Here is a 21,286-nt window from a genome sequence, read left to right as displayed (position 1 = left end):
ACAGTGAACTATAGATATGTAGATTTTTGGTCTCTGGTGGAAACTTGTCTCATAGGTTAGCATACCATTGCAAATCTCTTTATTTGTTATTAAATTACATATTAACGATCTTTATAAACACAAGAGAAGATGTCCTTACTTTGCTTAAACTATACACATACATCAGAATATTACAGCCTAAAATATCGATTAAAAATTTGATGTTAAAGTTTCATAATTTGTATTTTGTGTCATTCCAAAGTATGTGTATTTTTTCTTTAATTTGTTTGTTTTCAAATGTGTTTTTTTATAAATCAAACATGTGTCATTCCAAAGTATGTTTTTTTTTTATTTATTTTGCTGTTTTTTTTTTAAATAAAACATGTGTTATTTTTATTGATTTTGCTTGTTTTTTTTTTCAAATGTTTTTTTTTTAAATAAAACATGTGTCATTCCAAAGTATATGTATTTTTATCTTTTATTTTGCTTGTTTGTTTTCAAATGATTTTTTTAAATAAAACATGCGTCATTCCTAAGTATGTACTTTTTTTTTATTTTGCTTGTTTGTTTTCAAATTGTATTTTTTAATAAAACAGCGATTACAAACCCATTTTATAGTTCCGATAATATAATAAACGGTAAACATGAAACTTATTGGTGAACAACAACGGGACAATGTTTTAATGCCGTTTTTCACTTCTCGGATTCATACATTTACCTACCTCTGTCAACAAGATAAAGACTCCAATACAAATGAAGGCAACTGAATACTTCGTTGCAAAATCTTTGACAGCATCATAACAACCCTATAAAATATTTGTTGATGAACCTTTAACATTTTAATCCAATTCTGTACCCACTTGCACACAAGAGATATCTGATAAAGCTTTAACACTTATCTATGCGTTTTGGACAAAACCACATATTCTTTTATTTGCAAAACCGGATTTTGATGACATTTATAGGAATGTTCCTTAAGCTTAAAATATAAATCTGAGGAATGACGATGTGACAGTGCCATACGGGCAGCTCCTAATCCCTGAAAATGCAGTTTATTCATATAACAAACAAATAATTAGCCCCTGGAAACCAAAGGAGGAGCATAAAACAGAACTCACATAACGTATTTGTCAATTATGTAATTTTACGAAGATTTATGTAGAAATTTATAACATAATTCTTGACTCATGCATGGAACTATTTTCCATATTGTTCCATAAACCAACTTTTTTCAAACAAATCTTCATCTAAAATTTTATCAACGTGGGTTTTTAAAGTGGCCTCTCTTCTCTCAATTTGTCATACCAAAAGCGGTATGTAAATATCTGCCTCCATGGTACCTATTGAAGTCGAACAGTTATAATAGAGATTTCAGACGACACAGCAGAATTGCCTAGCAAAAATCGTATGTTCTTCTAACGTATTTAAATAGTATGTAATACATTTATCGTGAATTAAAAGCGATACATGTGATTTATACTTTCGTTATAACTATAATGTATGAGGCATCATTGGAAGATGTTGACTGCCTGTTTCAATGCAAGATTATGGCGCGTATATGCAAAAAGTGGAAACCGACATTTCTTGTGCTATAGGAACCTCGAAATAACATTCCGATCGTAAACTGGTAAAAGTATTACACAATTAGAATTTGGAAATGCATTTTATTGGTTAAGAAAGAGTTAGATGATGGATGCGTTTTGCTTTACACTTTTAATTGTATTTCTTGCAACGGGAAACTCTGAAAATAATCTGAACAATAGATACAAAACCCGATAAGTCCGTTACCATTCTACACCGTGAGATAGGTGTCAATAGTACTATGTAATAAAGAGCATATTAACTGGCTTCTTATGTATTCTAAGCGCAAAAATGGATACAATATTTTCAGAAATGTGTCATTTAAACACCGAAATTTCTTACTGAAGAAAAAGAACAAAAGTGGCATTTTTTATATCAAATGAAGATTTTACAAACATTCACAATGATGGGTCAGGCAAAATGCAAACCATTTATTCGCGAGAATGGCGAAGTTCGTTGTCTGCCATTGTAAACTCCTAAATTTCATGCTGATAAAAAGAGTGAAACTCGAATAGCATAATTTCAATGTGTAAGAAGATTTTGGGAACATTATCAACTATGATGCCTATCCAGATTAAACACTGAAAATATATATATCTTTCTATGACTTACCCCTACACGTGCACCACTCTGATAAAATTTAAGTAGGAAATTGCCCAAAGATATATAATGAGCATTCTATAAAAGGTTCACTGCACTCACCGGATTCTGATGGATGTGAAATGAGACCCCTAGTCTTGGAAAAGTATTTGATATTTGGAATGGTGTTGCAAAGGTAACTGGTATTCGTTAAAGTTTTAACCAATATGATGCACTTAGTATTTCTTGTTCGGATTTCAAATATAAATTCTTAATTCTTCACATTTTAAGTTTTCTAATTAAGTACATTATGTTTGAAAATATTTAAAAGGGACCATTGTGATTTTGTTATTTTCAAATATAAGTTGCAATCACAATATGTTTCCTGTTAACTTTAACCTAGAACATGCAAACATGGTACTTTTGCAAAATATAACTGGCAAAAATTGTACAACAAAAACTTTAAACCATTCTTGATAGAAAAGTGTGGTCGAGTAAATGAACTTATAAAATGGATGTGACTTCTAGCCAAAGAAAGAAACACTACAGTTTTTTTTTATAAATGGTAAATGCATATCATGCATACATAAATGTACATGTGCATGTTATTCAGATGGGCTGGAATCCTTGTTCAATGTAGACCTCAATTAATTTGTATAAATGCATTTAAAAAGACTTCAAAATACACAAAATATGTGTCTATTTACCATAAGGTACTACTCTATAAGTGTATGAGACAAATAAACAGAAGTATTAAACATTACACTAATATACCTTTGAATGTTGTCCAGTTGGGTCGGCATTCTTAGTAAATGAACATGTACTGGAGTATGAAGACGATGTCGCTGATGGACAACATGATATGGGAAGCTCGTCAGCTCCACTTCCAGTATACCATGCAGAGTTAGTGTAATCATTACCAGTTCCTTTACCAGTGACAGCATCAATACCACAACACTCAAGCTATAATAGATATAAGAAGATGTGGTATGAGTGCCAATGAGACAACTCTCCATCCAAGTCAAAATTTATAAAAGTAAACCGTTATTGGTCAAAGTACGGTCTTCCACACGGAGCCTTGGCTCACACCGAACAGCAAGCTATAAAGGGCCCCAAAAAATTACTAGTGTAAAACCATTCAAACGGGAAAACCAACGGTCTAATCTATATAAAAAACGAGAACTGAGAAACACTTATAAACCACATCAACAAACTACAACCACTGAACATCAGATTCCTGACTTAGGACAGGTGCAAACAATTGCAGCGGGTTTAAACGTTTTAATGGTACCAAACCTTCACCCTTATCTTTGCGTATTTCAAACTTTAACCTAGATAATCTTCATTGAATACTCATAAAGAGATATATTCTTGCGCTTAATTGAGATATAAAATGTAAACACTCTAGCGTTGAAGATGTAAAGTCAAGCGATAGAGACGTAAATTCTAGCACTTTTAAAAATGTAAAGTCCATCCCTGGAAAAGTAAATTCCAGTACTAAAGATATCCAATCCAGCGCAGAAGATGTATAGTTTAGCACTGCAGATGTAAACTCCAGCGCTGAAGATGTAAAGTCCAGTCCCAGATCTGTAAAGCCCAGATTTGAATATTAAAACTCAAGTCCAGTAGATATAAAGAACCCTAAATAAAACCAAAAGAATACTAAGTCAAGGTTAACAACTGCATTGTCCATGAGTCCGTGATAATAATAGTGAAAAAGTATGTTTGATGGTCCTGTTGTTTTAATAAATTTGTACTAACAGTTTTAGAGTAGAAAGTTAACACTTACATTCATGTTGAGATAATTCCATCCTGATGAAAGTTCGTGTGTTGTAAGATCGTCTGTTGTGAATTTTAGAAGTGCCGTTTTCATTTCTGTTTTCAGTTTGCTTTCAATCTGTGCAACAAGATGTTAGTGGAATTTATGTACATGTTTTTATTTGTGATTACTCAGGCTATTAAACAATATATATGTAGACTCATCAAGTTGGGCGTAAATAACATCTGAGTAAGGTTCTATTGGTTTATTATAGTAATCTCAAATAAACACCCTGTAACATATAAAACACACAATAAGACACAATACATACGTTCAAAGAACGATAACTCTAATTATAATCTCCATATTAATAAAATAAAATATAAATTATCCAAGTAGTTAACTTCAGTTCGAAATATACCATATTTAATACAGTATGTTTAACTACAAATCATAAGCATCTATACCAAAGTCTATTTCCGGTAACTGTTCAATATGCAATTCTACAGATATCAATAACACCTTGTGTCAACGATCATTATCTAAAGTAATCAATTCTGATACACTATTCTATTCGGAGATATTCGTAAACTAAACAATAACACATTACAAACACAGACAAGACACACATTAATTAAAACACATAAGTACAAATAGACAGCACGTAAATAAATAAACATGTAAACACAGAACACAGCTTACCGTGTATATAATACAAGGGCTGAGCAGTGCTCCTCTATAAAGTTACTGTATACTCTTATACTTCACATACTGGAATCTGAATATAAAGAAATATGACTTCATAAGTCTAAATGTCAAAACTAGTAAATAATATAGTTAAACTCAATCCAAGACAATATTCTATGCTGAAATCTAATAACAGCCAAATATGAAAAATAATATAATAACTGTAATATTCTTTCTGTCTTGCAAATACCAACTTAAAGTAAAAATATGAACTCTTTCATACTCATGGAAATCAAAGTGGACTTTCATACACATTTTCATAACACATTCATATCTTTTATACCAAGATAAAAATACAGAAATACATGCATCAAATACTAATGTAAAGAATATAACTGACCTGAATATAAAGAATGGTTTCCAGAATAAGAAGAATAAGTATCTATAAATCACAATAAAGTGTCAGTGTTCTATATCTCTGTGTAGAATTTGAAAAGAGTGCCTCAATATCAAAGGAGTTCACAGAGTAACCAATCAGAATAAAGAAATAGAATACCCAGGATGTAAATACCCAAGTGAATAGAAAATCAAAGTACTGTCATACTGTATACTCTGTCAGAGTCAGTCAACAAGTCAATGCATGAACAAATATATACAAATACTATTTATTAACATAAATGATAAAATCAAGCTGTACTACAAACTCCCCTGCATTGGGAAATGACGTCCCCGTCATTGCAGTCAAGTTTTAACAAAATACAATATATAATACACATGTGAAGTTCTGACTCTCAGTACTTCTTACTAACAATTCATGAAATTAATATCAAACATATAAAAGATAAAACACAGATCTCAATCACTGAATGGAATAATCTCACTGAATTTCTAAGATGATTTCAAAATAATGTCTATTAAAGCTTTCCCAGCTTCTTTTTCTAATCCAGATAGAGTTCCATCTTTAATTGCAGAAGCTATAAATTCTGCTTTTGCTTTCCAATCACAAATCACTGCACTTTTTACAACAAAATCTCCAGACCTTAGCCACTTTGGTTCTCTCCTAGCACGACGCGACCTTCTAGGTGGAGGTATCGGAGTATGAACCAAATCATCTAATGTATCACTATCATTATCAGATTGAACGGTTTCATCTGCGTTCAATAATTCATGACTAGATTCATCAATTCCAGAAGCGCTTCCTAATTCAGAATCATCTCTGACTTCCTGAATATCAGATTGGGCGTCCCCAACTGATTCTGTTGTATCCTGTTCAATTTCCACTTCCTGTAATGCAACAGTATCCTCAGTACTTGTTGGAGCACTATCTGTTGTCATAACAGGTACAAAATAATATTCATCCTCTGATGAAGATTCACTAGCTAAGTCTGAAGTGTCTGTAACTATAACTGATTTCGGTTTCGGTGGTGATTTCATCGGTTTTAATCTAGGTTTCGGTTTCGGTGGAGTTTTAACGGTTTTGTCTGAAATATGGCCAATAGGTAGAAGTAGATTTCTATGAAGTGTTCTTAATCTTCCTTCTCCATTTTCCTTTTTAACATTGAAAACAGGTATTTCTAAATTCGGTTGCGATAAAATTATATACGGTTCATCCTCCCACTTATCAGCAATTTTATGTTTTCCGTCGAATGCAACTTTCCTAACTAAAACCTTATCTCCTTTTTCAATCACTGCACCTCTTGCTCTGAGATCATAACCTTCCTTTTGTTTCGCCTGAGCTTTCCTTGAGTGTGCAGCTGCTAATTCATACGCCTTAACTAATCTTTCTCTTAACTCCTGAACATATTTTGTTTGCGGTTTGCGTTGTTTTTCTGTAACTAATCCAAAAGCTAAATCTATAGGTAATTGCGGTTCTCTTCCAAACATTAAAAAGTATGGTGATTGATTGGTTGATTCGTGTTTTGTACAGTTATACGCATGAACAAGTGATCCTACATGTAATTTCCAATTAAGTTTTTGATTCGGTTCCAAAGTTCCTAACATTGAGAGTAAAGTACGGTTAAATCTTTCTGTCATTCCATTTCCCATTGCGTGATACGGTGTAGTTCTAGATTTTTTAGTTCCCAAAAGTTTACAAAGTTCCTGTATTAAATTCCCTTCAAAATTTGCTCCTTGATCTGAATGTATGCGTTTCGGTATTCCGTAATGGACAATAAACTGGTGAAATAAAACTTCTGCTGTAGTTTTAGCGGTCTGATTCCTTGTCGGATAGGCTTGAGCGTACCTAGTGAAATGATCTGTCACTACTAACATATGCTGATGTCCTCCTCTTGATTGTTCCAAAGTTAAAAAATCTATGCATACCAATTCCAAAGGTTGTGAAGTTGTAATACTTACCAGTGGTGCTCTTGATGGTTGTTTTTTTCTTTTTATACATCGATCGCAGTTCTCAATCCAATTGTCAATATCTTTCGACATACCTGGCCAATAAAATCTATCACGCAATAATGATGTAGTTCTATCACGTCCAGGGTGTCCCATTTCATTATGTAAAGCCTCTAATACTGTTTTAACATAATTTGATGGTAGTACAAGCTGATTTAGTATCTTACCATTCCTATCTGTTACTTCTCTGTATAAGATGTTGTCGATCAGTTTCAGATGTTCAAACTGTCTGAGTAACGGACTGTGTATGATTTCTCCCTTCTTCGGTTTCTTTCCTATATTAACACATTCAATCCATGGTTGAAGTCCTTTATCCTGATGTTGTATACTTACCCAATCTATGTCGTTGTAAACTTGATGTTGAGTATCTATTGTTGTTTCATCAACTACTTCTGGTGATATTGATAGAGTTTCCACTAATGGTGTTGAAATCATTCCACATATAGCTTTAATAGATTCCATTGGTATATTTGTCTCTTTGTTGGTTGGTATCCTTGATAAACCATCTGCATCGGAGTTGTTTTTGCCAGGACGGTATGTAATATCAAAGTCATATACTGAAAGAGCAGCTAACCACCTATGTCCTGTGGCATCTAAGTTGGCAGTTGTTAACGCATAGGTGAGCGGATTATTATCGGTTAATACTTTGAATGCATGTCCATAAAGATAACTGTGAAATTTGTCACAAACTGACCATTTGAGTGCTAAGAATTCTAATTTATGTGCCGGATAGTTCTTTTCTGATTTCGATAGTCCACGGCTTGCATATGCTATTACTCTGTCGTGTCCTTCTTGATGTTGATATAATACAGCACCTAACCCTGATCCACTAGCATCAGTGTGTAATTCGAACGGTTTTGTATAATCGGCATATCCTAAAATTGGTGCTGTTGATAGAAGTTCTTTTAATTTTACAAATGCATTTTCCTGTTTTTCTCCCCAAGTCCATGATTTTTGAGTTTGAGTTTTCTTTTTGGTCTTTTTAGCTGGTGTCGGCATTAATTCAGTTAACGGTTTAGAAATTTGACTGAAGTTTCGAATAAATCTGCGGTAGTATCCTGCAAAACCAATAAATTGCCTAATTTCCTCTGGAGTTTTCGGTGTTGGCCAATTCTTAATTTTCTCTATTTTATCGGGGTCAGTTTCAACTCCTTCCTCTGAGACTATATGACCTACATACTTTACCTTTGGTTTGAAGAAGGTACATTTAGCTGGTGCCATTTTCAAACAAGCATCCCTAATTCTGTCAAAAACAAGTTTTAATCTCTCCATATGTTCTTCAAATGTCCTAGAAAATATTATGATGTCATCTATAAATATGCAACATATTTTCAAGTGTAAGTCTCCTAAACAATCTTGCATTAGACGCTGATAAGTTGCAGGTGAGTTAGATAACCCAAACGGCATTCTACAAAATTCGAAAAATCCTAAAGGGCCTACAGTAAAAGCTGTGCGCTCTTTATGCGGTTCGTATATCTCCACTTGGTGATAGCCTGATTTCATATCAACGGTAGAAAAATACTTGTTTCCTGCAAGACAGTCGAGTATTTCCTCTATACGGGGAATAGCATATGCATCAAGACGAGATTTCTTGTTGAGTTGTCTAAAATCTACACACATTCTTAGACTCTTATCCTTCTTCCTTACTAGAACTACATTTGATGAGAAAGGACTATGTGATTTCCTTATAATACCACGTTGGGCGCCATTTGTAGACTCATCAAGTTGGGCGTAAATAACATCTGAGTAAGGTTCTATTGGTTTATTATAGTAATCTCAAATAAACACCCTGTAACATATAAAACACACAATAAGACACAATACATACGTTCAAAGAACGATAACTCTAATTATAATCTCCATATTAATAAAATAAAATATAAATTATCCAAGTAGTTAACTTCAGTTCGAAATATACCATATTTAATAAAGTATGTTTAACTACAAATCATAAGCATCTATACCAAAGTCTATTTCCGGTAACTGTTCAATATGCAATTCTACAGATATCAATAACACCTTGTGTCAACGATCATTATCTAAAGTAATCAATTCTGATACACTATTCTATTCGGAGATATTCGTAAACTAAACAATAACACATTACAAACACAGACAAGACACACATTAATTAAAACACATAAGTACAAATAGACAGCACGTAAATAAATAAACATGTAAACACAGAACACAGCTTACCGTGTATATAATACAAGGGCTGAGCAGTGCTCCTCTATAAAGTTACTGTATACTCTTATACTTCACATACTGGAATCTGAATATAAAGAAATATGACTTCATAAGTCTAAATGTCAAAACTAGTAAATAATATAGTTAAACTCAATCCAAGACAATATTCTATGCTGAAATCTAATAACAGCCAAATATGAAAAATAATATAATAACTGTAATATTCTTTCTGTCTTGCAAATACCAACTTAAAGTAAAAATATGAACTCTTTCATACTCATGGAAATCAAAGTGGACTTTCATACACATTTTCATAACACATTCATATCTTTTATACCAAGATAAAAATACAGAAATACATGCATCAAATACTAATGTAAAGAATATAACTGACCTGAATATAAAGAATGGTTTCCAGAATAAGAAGAATAAGTATCTATAAATCACAATAAAGTGTCAGTGTTCTATATCTCTGTGTAGAATTTGAAAAGAGTGCCTCAATATCAAAGGAGTTCACAGAGTAACCAATCAGAATAAAGAAATAGAATACCCAGGATGTAAATACCCAAGTGAATAGAAAATCAAAGTACTGTCATACTGTATACTCTGTCAGAGTCAGTCAACAAGTCAATGCATGAACAAATATATACAAATACTATTTATTAACATAAATGATAAAATCAAGCTGTACTACATATACATACAGTTATCTATTATAAAAGGCCATGAACAACGGCAATATTTGATCATATCAATAATAATCATAAATATTTGAAACGAATACAAGACCCTGCAGGGGCGGATCCAGGATTTTGAAAAGGGGGGGCGTAGTATTAAAGATCGCCGAACGGAGCGAGGCGAAAAAATTTTTGGACCCTTTTTTGGCTAAAAAACATAAAATAAGTGTAAAATGCATTTTATAGTTAAAGTGTAGGGTTTGGACATTTTTGGTGCCGTAATCTCTCCATTAATTGTCTATTATGAAATGATTGGATGGATCCAAAGCTATGTACTAATTAATATATTTGATGTGGGATTTGTCAGTAAAAAATGGACATGGAAAATTCTCGTTTGTTGTATGGTTAGTTAGCATATCCTCACAGATTTCTTGTTGTAAACAAGATATACGGCTATTCAATGAAATTTACAATACGACCGACACGAAGAAAGACAAACAAGCAGTTTTTATCCAAATGTTTGGTTGAAATGTTTCAACCAACAAGGGAAGTGAGGGGTTCCAAATCAACCAAAGGCTACGAATGAGTCGGAAATGACAATGAAGTTGTGAATGACGGTCGACACATGGAGACATAGGCCACACCCAGCAGGCAGGTTGCAGTCGGGCCTTGAAAAAAGTATTCAGTATATCAGTTCGGCGAAACAGACATTCCGGTCAGATATGGGATTCACATGTAACCCCCACCCCCAAAAAAAAAAATCACGCCCGTTTTTTATTCATCATGTTCATTTAATGCTAAATAATTTTGTTGAAAATATTTTTTTCTAATAGCAAAAAAGTGGACAAGATTATTGTTTTCAATCCAGATACGGCCAGAATTTTTGTTTAAGGCAAAAACCAGGGTCAGAATTTTTTCTCTAAAATATCTCAGACTGCCCCCTCAAATCAAATGGTCCGTACCTTAGATTTATATCTATATCTGGAGCTTACTGATTGGGGATCACTATTCCCCAATATAATAATATTGCTGTGGAACTTTTTTTTTTCCTGAGAGTGTAATAGAGTATTACTTTCTGTTGGGTGGAATTGTGAAAGAGAAGTCAATACGTTCTTGCTCAATACTTTGTCGCTTTGAAGGCGTCATGCTTGTCATCCTCAGCCTAAGCAATGTGTTACTGTAATTGACTGTAAAATGACTGAGTGACGTTTTTTTCGACGTACTAGTCAACTCCACCGTAGCGAATCACTTGACTTTGACATAATCAATAATATATTACAGTAAATACGTTCAAAAAATATATTTATAAGTAAAGAATTGTCGTATAAAAATTAAATACACGGGAAATGGCAAAGTTCGCGAAGTCTAGTCTGATTAATCATTTTACAAAAAAAAAACAGAAAAAAAAGTGCAAGCAAAGGGGGGCGTACGCCCTCTACGCCCCCCCTCTGGATCCACCACTGCGGCCTGTTTTGTTTTGTTTTGTTTTTTTTGCTAAATGACCTCCACTGTTTTGATTTAGAAATGTTTGCTGTTCGGTGTGAGTCAAGGCTCCTTGTTGAAGGCCATACTTTGACCTATAATTGTTTACTTTTTATACATTGTGACCTGGATGGAGAGTTGTCTCATTGGCACTCATACCACATCTTCTTATTTATATTAATTGAGCACTGGTTATTTTTTAACTGGTTCGAGTTGCATTTTATGATAAAAGAAAAGACATTTTGAACACTATTTAACCAACGAAAGCATCTGTCCTGTACATAAACGTACATGAATGTTTTCCTATATTGTAAGTAATTCACTTATTTGTAATATAATGACAAATTAAACCGCAATATTTTTTGGGGGAAAACTACTTTCAACAGTTATGTATTTTCAAATGCAGATATTGTAGAAAAGTAGACAAGAAAGTTTGACATATCGTATGGACAGACACCTGTCGGTCGTAAAGACAGTTCTTTTGGATTTTTTGTCAAGATTTTGATCAAAATGCTTTTATTCATATAAAGGAATGCATTTTTGTGTATATTTGTTTGAATCATATGATACTATGATGCCATTCCTAGAATAGAAAGTTCTATAGTTGTACTATACTTACATCAGAGTTAAAAATAATCCACAAAATAACAATAACAAACTTTCCAATAGACAGGATCAGTACTATGATTATGTACTATAAAGAAAGAATAATGCTTTGGAAAAGTGGGCAATAAAAAAGATATGTCAAATGGAATTTAGTTAAAACATGGAAAAAATTAGGTTATGCATTACGCATGTTACGTCATAGGACACAATATTAACTGTGTTATAACCAGTGTTGTTACACCACTGTTCCAGATTATGGAGATGGTTGAGCGCTCACGAACATATTAAATCTTGTCACATTTTATGTGCCTTTCCCAAATCAACAACATGTAATCCAGTGATTGTCGTCGGTTGCTGTCTGTCGTAATTGTTTTTCGTTTATTGTTGTAGCCTAAACTAAACGACAATTGTCTCGCATCTTGTCATAGCAAGGCTTTTTACAGCTCACTAATCGGTATATGGCCAGTGTTAAAGGATTAGTGTTCATATCATTGTCATTTGGTCTTAATAGGTATTTTTCTCTTGGCAATCATACTATATCTTCATATGTTATATTATTTTATGTTTGTCGAGAAACCTCTTAGCTTCTCTTTCCAGTGGCTCTTGGGTTTAACATAGGTTTGTAATATTACTAAGTTCATGTCACTTATTCGTCAGCTTTTTGACAGTGTTTTGATAGTCATTGGTAAATCTTTAGATCATGATGTTGTTGTCGTTCTTTTTCTTAGATTGAGTTTTTATTGGCTCCTTGGCATTTTTTTTTAAATCTTAATCGTTATTCTTAGAAATATAATGAAATTAAGATATTCACGTAATTAATATATTGAGACTGTTTATAATGCAACATGCTTTACGTCTCTGTAATGAAAAGATCTCACGTGTTTCGGTTCTTGTAATACCCTGGCTTTCAAATATTTTGCTTTGTGCGTTCCCGATTAAGGTAAATCCAGACAAGCGCTTGGAACACAGCAAATACATAAATTGTTATTTTTTTTTTTGTATTAGTATTTATGTTGATAGTTTAACTTACAATGATCAGGAGACATCTGATTTTACAGCATGCACCGATTGCACCAATCAATGAAAGAACAAGGACAAAGGAACCCAGTACAATCAATGTTATAGACAAGCCTTTAGCCATGTCACCAAGATTTGTCACACCAAAGCTCACACTTTTTAATGCTGGCAGCACGTCATCATTAATAACATCTTCGTTTAGAACAACTAGTATGCCTGGAATCAACAGTCCTAATCCAAGCAGCTGCAAAAACAATAACGAAAAAGAAGATAGAAACATTTAGTAGGAAGTGGTGCATCAATGTAAAAATGCATACAAAATCATCTCATCCTTTTGATAGGACAGCTGAAATTTACATTCTTCAGTCTGTTTTTGTCATATTTCAGATATATATTATAAAGATTCGTGCAAGAAAATTCTAATTTAAGTGGTTAAAATTGTTGGAACGATTGTTTTCTTAGAGATATGCACGGATGATTATTTTTCTCAAAAAGGAACATTTTATGTTTTAGTATGGTAACATAAGGTCTTAATTTCAAACCACCATCAATTCCTTCTACGGATTTTTAGACGATATATTACTCCTACTACAGGCAATATATGAGGTATGAATGGACACCTATCTAAATAAAAAATATCATTAATCCACTTATTTTTGCAATTCTCAAAATTTCAAAAGATGACTTAGCTCTTTCGTTTTTAGACATTTTCAATTGGAAACAGCGCATGTGTACACTAGTCTGCTATGGTCAAGTCAATAATTCGTATCAATTCCACGTATCCAAAGCAATGAACCTCGTCAGTGGATGTCTTATGTCACATCGTAATGTTTTTCGTTGTTTGGAGGACTTGATGGTGACGGCACATCGATAATAGTTTCTGTTTAACTTATTCATTTTTTTTTTGTCTCAGAACGATTTAGAGCTTGATATATTGCATAGGCACCTGGCTAATGTTAAGAATGCATTTTGATCTCTAAGCGTATCATATATTGTGATTGTATTGCCGTTGTGTTACTGTCTCATTGACGCATATCCCACATCTCTTTTGTTCATGTAGATTCATTAGCAAAAAATGTTGACAAAACTCTTTACAAAATGTTTTTCTTTAATTCGACGTTTTGAATATTAAAATGATTGCTTATGTTTAAAAGTAAAAACAGCATTACATTTAAGCAATTAAAATGATACAAAAGCAGTACTATTTTCTAAATAAAAATATTTCTTATATTTTATATCATTTTTTTATATTATTTCGTCACAGTTTTTGTTCGGTTGGTTTATTCATTTTCACTGTTACCTGCTTTAACCCAGCCGCATTTTTGCGACTGTCCCAAATCAGGAACCTCTACCCTTTGTAAGTCTTTTGATTTTTTAAAATAATTGGTTCATTTGTATGTTTCGGAGTTAAGTGTGGTGTCCATTTCGCTAAACTAGTATACATTAATGTTTAGGGGCCAGCTGAAGCCTACCGGGTGCTTGATTTTTTCGCTGCATTGCTGACCCATTGGTGGCCTTGGGTTGTTTTCTGCTCTTTGGTAGGGCTGTTACCTGCTTTAACCCAGCCGCATTTTTGCGACTGTCCCAAATCAGGAACCTCTACCCTTTGTAAGTCTTTTGATTTTTTAAAATAATTGGTTCATTTGTATGTTTCGGAGTTAAGTGTGGTGTCCATTTCGCTAAACTAGTATACATTAATGTTTAGGGGCCAGCTGAAGCCTACCGGGTGCTTGATTTTTTCGCTGCATTGCTGACCCATTGGTGGCCTTGGGTTGTTTTCTGCTCTTTGGTAGGGTTGTTGTCTCTTTGACACATCCCCCCCCCCCCCCCCCCCCCCGTTTCCATTATCCATTTTACATCTATCTATATAATACTTATTACTTACAATAAACAATATGTTGACGATGACAAGTACAACTTTGCTGACCTTTTGATTACACATGGCTTCTTTGTTCTAGTATATCTATGACGAATATAAAGAACATAAGTTTGATAACTTATTAGATATTATAAAGTTCTGCCATTGAAAACAACTGTATCGGCTGTAATAGGTATGGATTATTTTCCTTTTCAATATATGTTAATTTATTTGCTTGCTTATATTTCATTTCTATTTGCTTTATTCTACATTGTATTTAGTATTCATATATTGAGCAAGACTGATATTTGAGTTCCTTTATTTATTTGACGTTTGTAATAATTTTACAATGTTATTTATTTTTGTTTACCATTTTAGAGGAACTTATTTAAATGAGATAATAATAATATTTGAATGAAAATTAATAACCGACCGTGTGAGACCCGAATGTGGAGACAACGACCTGAAATAACCCCCTCGTCGTCAATTAATGACCTGCAGACGGGTTGCTTGAGTGTACAGTGATGCACAGTATGATTAAAACGGGAGAAGATCAGTTGCCTTCTCAAGTGCGAAGCACGGTAACCTCTATATGCATGCCTTGTGGCGTTACGATGGCTAAGCTAACCTGGATACGATTTAAGGAAGGGTTTCTACCTTGAAATACTTGAGCCGTTTTGATAAGTTTATTGTATGAATAGTCTATGAGTTTACTTTCTTTTATTCAATTGTTATTTGTTTTACTGCTTTGAGTATTATTTGAAGTGTCTTGGAATATACCCATTTCACTGTATCCAGAACCACTCCCCTCACACGGCAATTAAAGTTTGATAAAACATATTGATCTGTATGTTCAGAATGGTATATAAGTAATTCAACTGTGGTTGTAAGGTTAACATCGCAAATCTCAGCGTCGGACTTTTTTATATCTAAAAATTTAGAACTTTCTATCCTAGTACCTGTCCGGTTTTTGACACGTTAAATAATACCCAACAGAAGACATTCTAGAGTTATTGACATAAATTATCTATTTTAGACTTTGAATTTAGCGCAATAGCAAACGTCATCCAAATGATTTTAATACGGATGATTTCAACAATTTTTCTTTCAGTTATTATTCAGATAATGATATATTTGTGTCCGAAGATTATGCAGGCAATTTTTTTTTTTTATGGTCGCAAATATCCTCTTACTTCGTCGCCAGTAAAATTGGTTGCGTTTTGATCTCCGAAAACGCTCGTAAATATTCAATTATAGTACTGTTATCTTCTATTAATACGGTAGGCATTGACATCAGGAATGTGTGACAAGGGAATAGGAAACTATGAGGTTGGCATTGGAATTAGGCAGTCAATTTAAGGAAATAAAACATCTTTACTTCCATTATGTTCATTTTTTTAGGACCAAATGGTATATACCTGGTTTCCCATTTCATCAGCACTAATTCAAAAGTGAGAGAATTTTGACAATAGGGTATAACAAATAACTATACTTCAATATGTGTTCTCTCAACAATCAATGGCCACATCTACTGGCTAGTCGTAGTCCTTTTTATCATCTTTCATATTAAAACCATGGACAGGTACTGTACAATAGCAGGCGATCTTTTCAAAAGTTATGAATAAATTTGACATAATCAACCTTGTAACAGAGTTTACTCATACCACATCTTCTTATTTAAATTTATCTTACCTCCTATTAATTTCTAGGAATATCATTGGTTAAAAGCAAACACGTGGAGACCCTGTATATTTAATATGGGGTTAGTGGGCGTGTTTTATTTTAATATTTCAATATACGGTTAGTAACAGTCTTACGTCCCTTTATAAAAACAACATGACGTTGAAGAAAAATCTGAAACGTTTCGCCCAAACAACAGATGAAGAAATTGATGATGAACGACCGAAAATAAATGCAGAAAACACATTAAAGCTAACAACTTGTTATTGTTGGCATTTGTTTAGTATAGACCAATGGAAGTAGGCGAAGACTTGATCACCTTGATATGCCACTAGTCTAAATGCCACAAGTTAAGATAGTCGGTAAGATAAATTCGTTACACGGTGTGCTAGTGATCTAATACGATATATATGGGGTCAGTAAATTCCATATGGCGTTCGAGCTTCTTCGCTCTCACTTCATATGGAATTTACTGACCCCATATATTTCGTATTAGGTCGAGCTCCGCTCTCAGCCCATATGGAATTTACTGACCCCATATATATCGTATTAGATCACTAGCACACTGTGTAACTAATAATATTTTACCACAGATTAAATCACGTCAAAAAGGAACTATGAAAAGCAAATAGCAATATACCTAAAAGTCTAAGCTTCCGAAAAACGTTTTGAGTAATGCATGTAAATTTAATCTAAAAACTCGATAAATACCTGTTCGTATGTGCCCCGCTGTAAAATGAAGCTCACTGAAACCCTTGGCAAAGAACAAAAGTATACGTTGAATTGGACAATTGCGTAAAATGTCATTGCGAATCAAAGCATACTTTAGACGAAATAGTGCTCACAACAACTGCTTTTAACGATTTAACACCAATAACTCTAGAAAAAACTATTTCGAAAAACTTTACAGAAATACATATTAGCCCACACAACTGTATAAATCTAGTTGTATTCCAAAGCCTAGTTAAGGGAAACTCGTGCTTACAAAAAGTTGCTGACCGACAGATAAATAGAAAACAAAATGATTGCGCATCTTTGGTGCGGGGCCTACAGACATAAATCGGTATTTGCTGCTAGTCTATTAAGCACGAAACATTTTGGAGTAAGGTGAAAGTCAGATAGTTAAATGTATGAAGGAATGACCAAATTTTCCAGCACTTTTGAAAATATGATTAGCGTGTTTGTTGGTGTACATTTATATCGGGCAAAGTTCTAACTACTGAAAAATAGACGTTAACTGTTCGGTTAGCTAGAGTTTACAAATCAACCAATTATGATCTAGTAAAGAACAATTACTTTTAATTATAGAAAATTTAAAGTAATACAAAATAATACTTTGTTTAAGTATATTTTCTTTTTAAACCGACTTTATTAAAATATTGCGTCTCGCCTATAGTTAAACATAATATACCATTTAAAAAGAAGTATCGAATTTCACTTTAACGAGAAAAAATATATTTCGTGAATACACACTTCCTTCTTCTTGATCTTTAAAGTAAAATGAAAAGGTATCCAATTAAAAATAATGTATTCCTCGTATACTCTAGTTCAGAGAGACATACTTAAAAAAGTATATGTAGATGTAAGTGAGCCTTGGATTCACTCTTACCCCTTCTCCCAAAAATCAAACACCAACATCAATAAAAAGACACCACATTTTTCAGCTATAATAAAAGTGCTACTTAATGTTAATGTCCAATTGGTTTCCACAATAACCTCATTTTAGAGTACTAAACGAAAAACCTATTATATATGATTCACAACACGGAGAAGACGTGATACAACTTCGTTGCAATCCATTTAATTGCTTAGAAAGAGCCACGAGTGGAAAAACAGACAGTCACTTTGCACGAGAATCCCTCTCTGAAAGTTTACTTCTACACTCGTCCATTCGAATGCAAAAATCAAATATGAGAGTACTCAACTTTAATGTTGAGCGAAGATAAGAGGTTACAATAAAATCCATCCTTAAATAAAATGAGAAGCGCATTGCAAATATTTTATCTGCTGTAGATCCTATTTTGAATCTAAACGCAGATTAATAAATACATAAAGCACAACCTAGATGAAAAGAGATAAAGTTTTGCTGAAAAGCCTTTGATAAGATTGGAAAGAGTCGTTGACTATAGACATATCTTAAGACAGAAAATACCCTATTTGTATTCATTCTTAAAATCTCAACTATAAAATAAATGATGCATTACTTGATTAATCAGGGAATAATTTAATTCCTCTTTCCATTAACATTTGAAACTAAAAACGGAATGCATGATTATACTTAAGAATGAAGAAACGATGCGAGTTTCATTGAAATCGTTTCCATGGTTTGTACACGCGCATTGGGTGTATTTAATAGATGGGAAACCAAAAATCATTTTTACCTAGAAATTGTCTTCGGGCAATACAAGATTCACATTTTTACTGCACGCATGAGAGATGAAAAGGTGCTTGCTGAAATCAATTTATTATAAAGATGTTTTTAAAACTTTATATTTTTGACGAGTTTTTACAACCACTGGACATTATCAACAGCTTATAGTAGTCAACACTTCTGTTTTGACATGACATAGCATTACTACGATCATATTTTTTTAAATTTACTGCTTATAAAATCTGGAATTATTCGAAACAGTAAGGATTTTCTAACCTCAGGTATAGATTGCCTTAGGGATAATTGACAACTTTATTTGAATTTTTATTTTCAATACTTCAACTTCGTTTCAACAATTTGAATGAGAGCCACGGATGCGACGTATGTACACGAAACGTCTAGTGAAACAAATCATATACCTGTTATCTTTGATGAGTTTTATCTGCCACTAGGTCGCTGTTTCTGCTGGTGGACATTTCATACCCGAGTGTATCACCAGCCCATTAATTGTCTCTTATGCGTTGACATGAAATATCATTGCTACAATCTATTTTCTCATATTTACAGTTTTAGAAAATCCGGAAATTATTTGAAATTCTAAGAATTTTCTATCCCCTGGCATAGAAGATTGACACAACCTTTTTGGATTTTTAAATTATCAATATGCTCTCTAATTTTCGACTATTTTGTTTCGAGCGCCACTGGTGAGTATCCTGTAGACGAAACGCGCGTCTGGTGAATCATAATGTTATAAACCAGGTATCTTTGATAAGCTTTTAATCAGATAATAATATTGACGGATGAATAGGCGAACGGACGAACATATTAAATACTTACGCCTTTCGTGTTGTTTGTAGGGCATAAGAATACACAATATGTTTATTAATACAAGATTGATTGATTGATTGGTGTTCAACGCCACTTTCAACACTATTGTGCTATTTCGTGGCGGTCAGTTGTTATTGGTGGAGGAAGCCGGAGCGCCCGGAGAGAACCACCGACCTTCGGTAGGAAAACTGACAATCCTAGTCAATTAAGATTGGAGTCGAGTGCACCTGCCCCGTGCGGGATTCGAACTCACAACCTCAATGTTGACTGGCTAGTGATACAGTAGTTCGACTACTTAGACCGCTCGGGAACCGAGGCCCCCTATTAATACAAGAAAGAACAACCCTAATAAACACAGGAAAACATAAATGTTTACTATCATAAAATAATAGTTTTTTCCCTAGGTAACTAGGTAACTAACCAGTGGCAAAGATAAGAAACGATTCATACTGATCTATGAGATAGATTCCTCCATACTTAGTTGGAACTTAAAGGCAATGATGTTAGAAATGGCTTGCAACCCAGTAGTTATCACTTTTGTGTTAAATTGAAATATTCGAAACACTAATATTTTTCTTCACTCGGGCATAGATAGCCTTAGCTGTATCTGGCACAACTTTTCGAAATTTTGGTTTTGAATGCTCAATTTCGTATTTTTTTTGGCCTTAGAAATGTGTTGAAATTTGAAATATTTGAAGGCAATTACGATAGAGTCTCCTCTTGATAGGACGGTAACATTTCCAAGAGTAAGGAGTCATTATAGATACCAGTGTAGAGATCACAGCCCTGTACAATCGATCGAGCTATAGGTGTTCGTATTTGAGACAAAGTAACAAACCAATTCTTTGGTCTATGATGGAAAGTTGTTTCATTGACAATGATACCACATCTTCTTATTTCAGTTAGTGTATCTTATACGAGAGGAAACCTTAATGCAATACGAAAATTGCAAAAAATATCGAGGATGTATAGCGTAGGGGAGCTTTTTTTTGCAGCAAAGATCCATGTAAGAGAATTTAAGTTTTTTTTCAATATCGTTCCAGTTGCAAGAGTTTCGGGCGCACAAAATTTTTGAAGTGTTATTTTCATTGACAGTATTTGAAAGATGTTATATAAAAAGTAACTACATAACGGGCGCATTGAAAACGGTTAGATGACCCAAAGAAGTTTCACCGAAACTTTTAAAGATATATAAACAAGCTTTATTTTGTGACAAATATCGTATTTTTATATAACAAGATGTTCTAAGAATTTCTTTTAGAAACTCAAGTGGAGTGATGGTCTTGAAATATTATTTTCTACAAAATTCTGTGTCTGGTATTATTTTTCAATGTATTCCCTTTATTCGTGTTAATGTTAACTGCATATATGGACCGACTCTAGATAAGATTTAATACTTTCTTGTCTCATAGATTGTTGTCTACTGGCAAAAAATTACTCACCCTTTTGTGTTAAAATTCCATATCGCAATGGGCAAACTGAATATTGTGCGCATTTAATATCTGTATCATTTTTTGAAAATCTTGTTCCGTTACTTTACGAAGAATTAAATTACACACCTATTTAACTGAGAACACAAAGGTAATTAT

At 33.4% G+C, this 21,286-nt stretch overlaps 1 protein-coding gene and 1 long non-coding RNA gene across 5 annotated transcripts in view; both read right to left on the bottom strand.

The window, feature by feature from the left end:
* LOC127700649 (tetraspanin-9-like) overlaps positions 1 to 21,286 on the bottom strand; it is a 67,866-nt gene that overhangs the window by 1,294 nt on the left and 45,286 nt on the right. For 2 of the 4 annotated variants that reach the window (XM_052204206.1, XM_052204207.1), the window contains exon 7: positions 702 to 785. In XM_052204206.1, the coding sequence (XP_052060166.1) occupies positions 702 to 785 (84 nt within the window). Of the gene's footprint in view, positions 1 to 701; positions 786 to 2,913; positions 3,103 to 3,928; positions 4,037 to 11,956; positions 12,032 to 12,973; positions 13,205 to 14,845; positions 14,924 to 17,209; positions 17,231 to 21,139; positions 21,285 to 21,286 lie in introns of those variants that run through there. The other 2 variants (XM_052204209.1, XM_052204210.1) reach the window with 2 other exon arrangements.
* LOC127700653 (uncharacterized) lies at positions 4,149 to 9,874 on the bottom strand. Its single transcript, XR_007981676.1, has 3 exons — positions 8,686 to 9,874; positions 4,601 to 4,676; positions 4,149 to 4,190 (listed from the first exon to the last, which is right to left on the bottom strand). It is a non-coding gene; the product is annotated as an uncharacterized LOC127700653 (long non-coding RNA).

Source organism: Mytilus californianus, unplaced genomic scaffold (assembly GCF_021869535.1).
Source record: "Mytilus californianus isolate M0D057914Y unplaced genomic scaffold, xbMytCali1.0.p SCAF_5, whole genome shotgun sequence".
NCBI lineage: Eukaryota > Metazoa > Mollusca > Bivalvia > Mytilida > Mytilidae > Mytilus > Mytilus californianus.
This window is presented reverse-complemented; position numbering and strand designations above follow the sequence as displayed.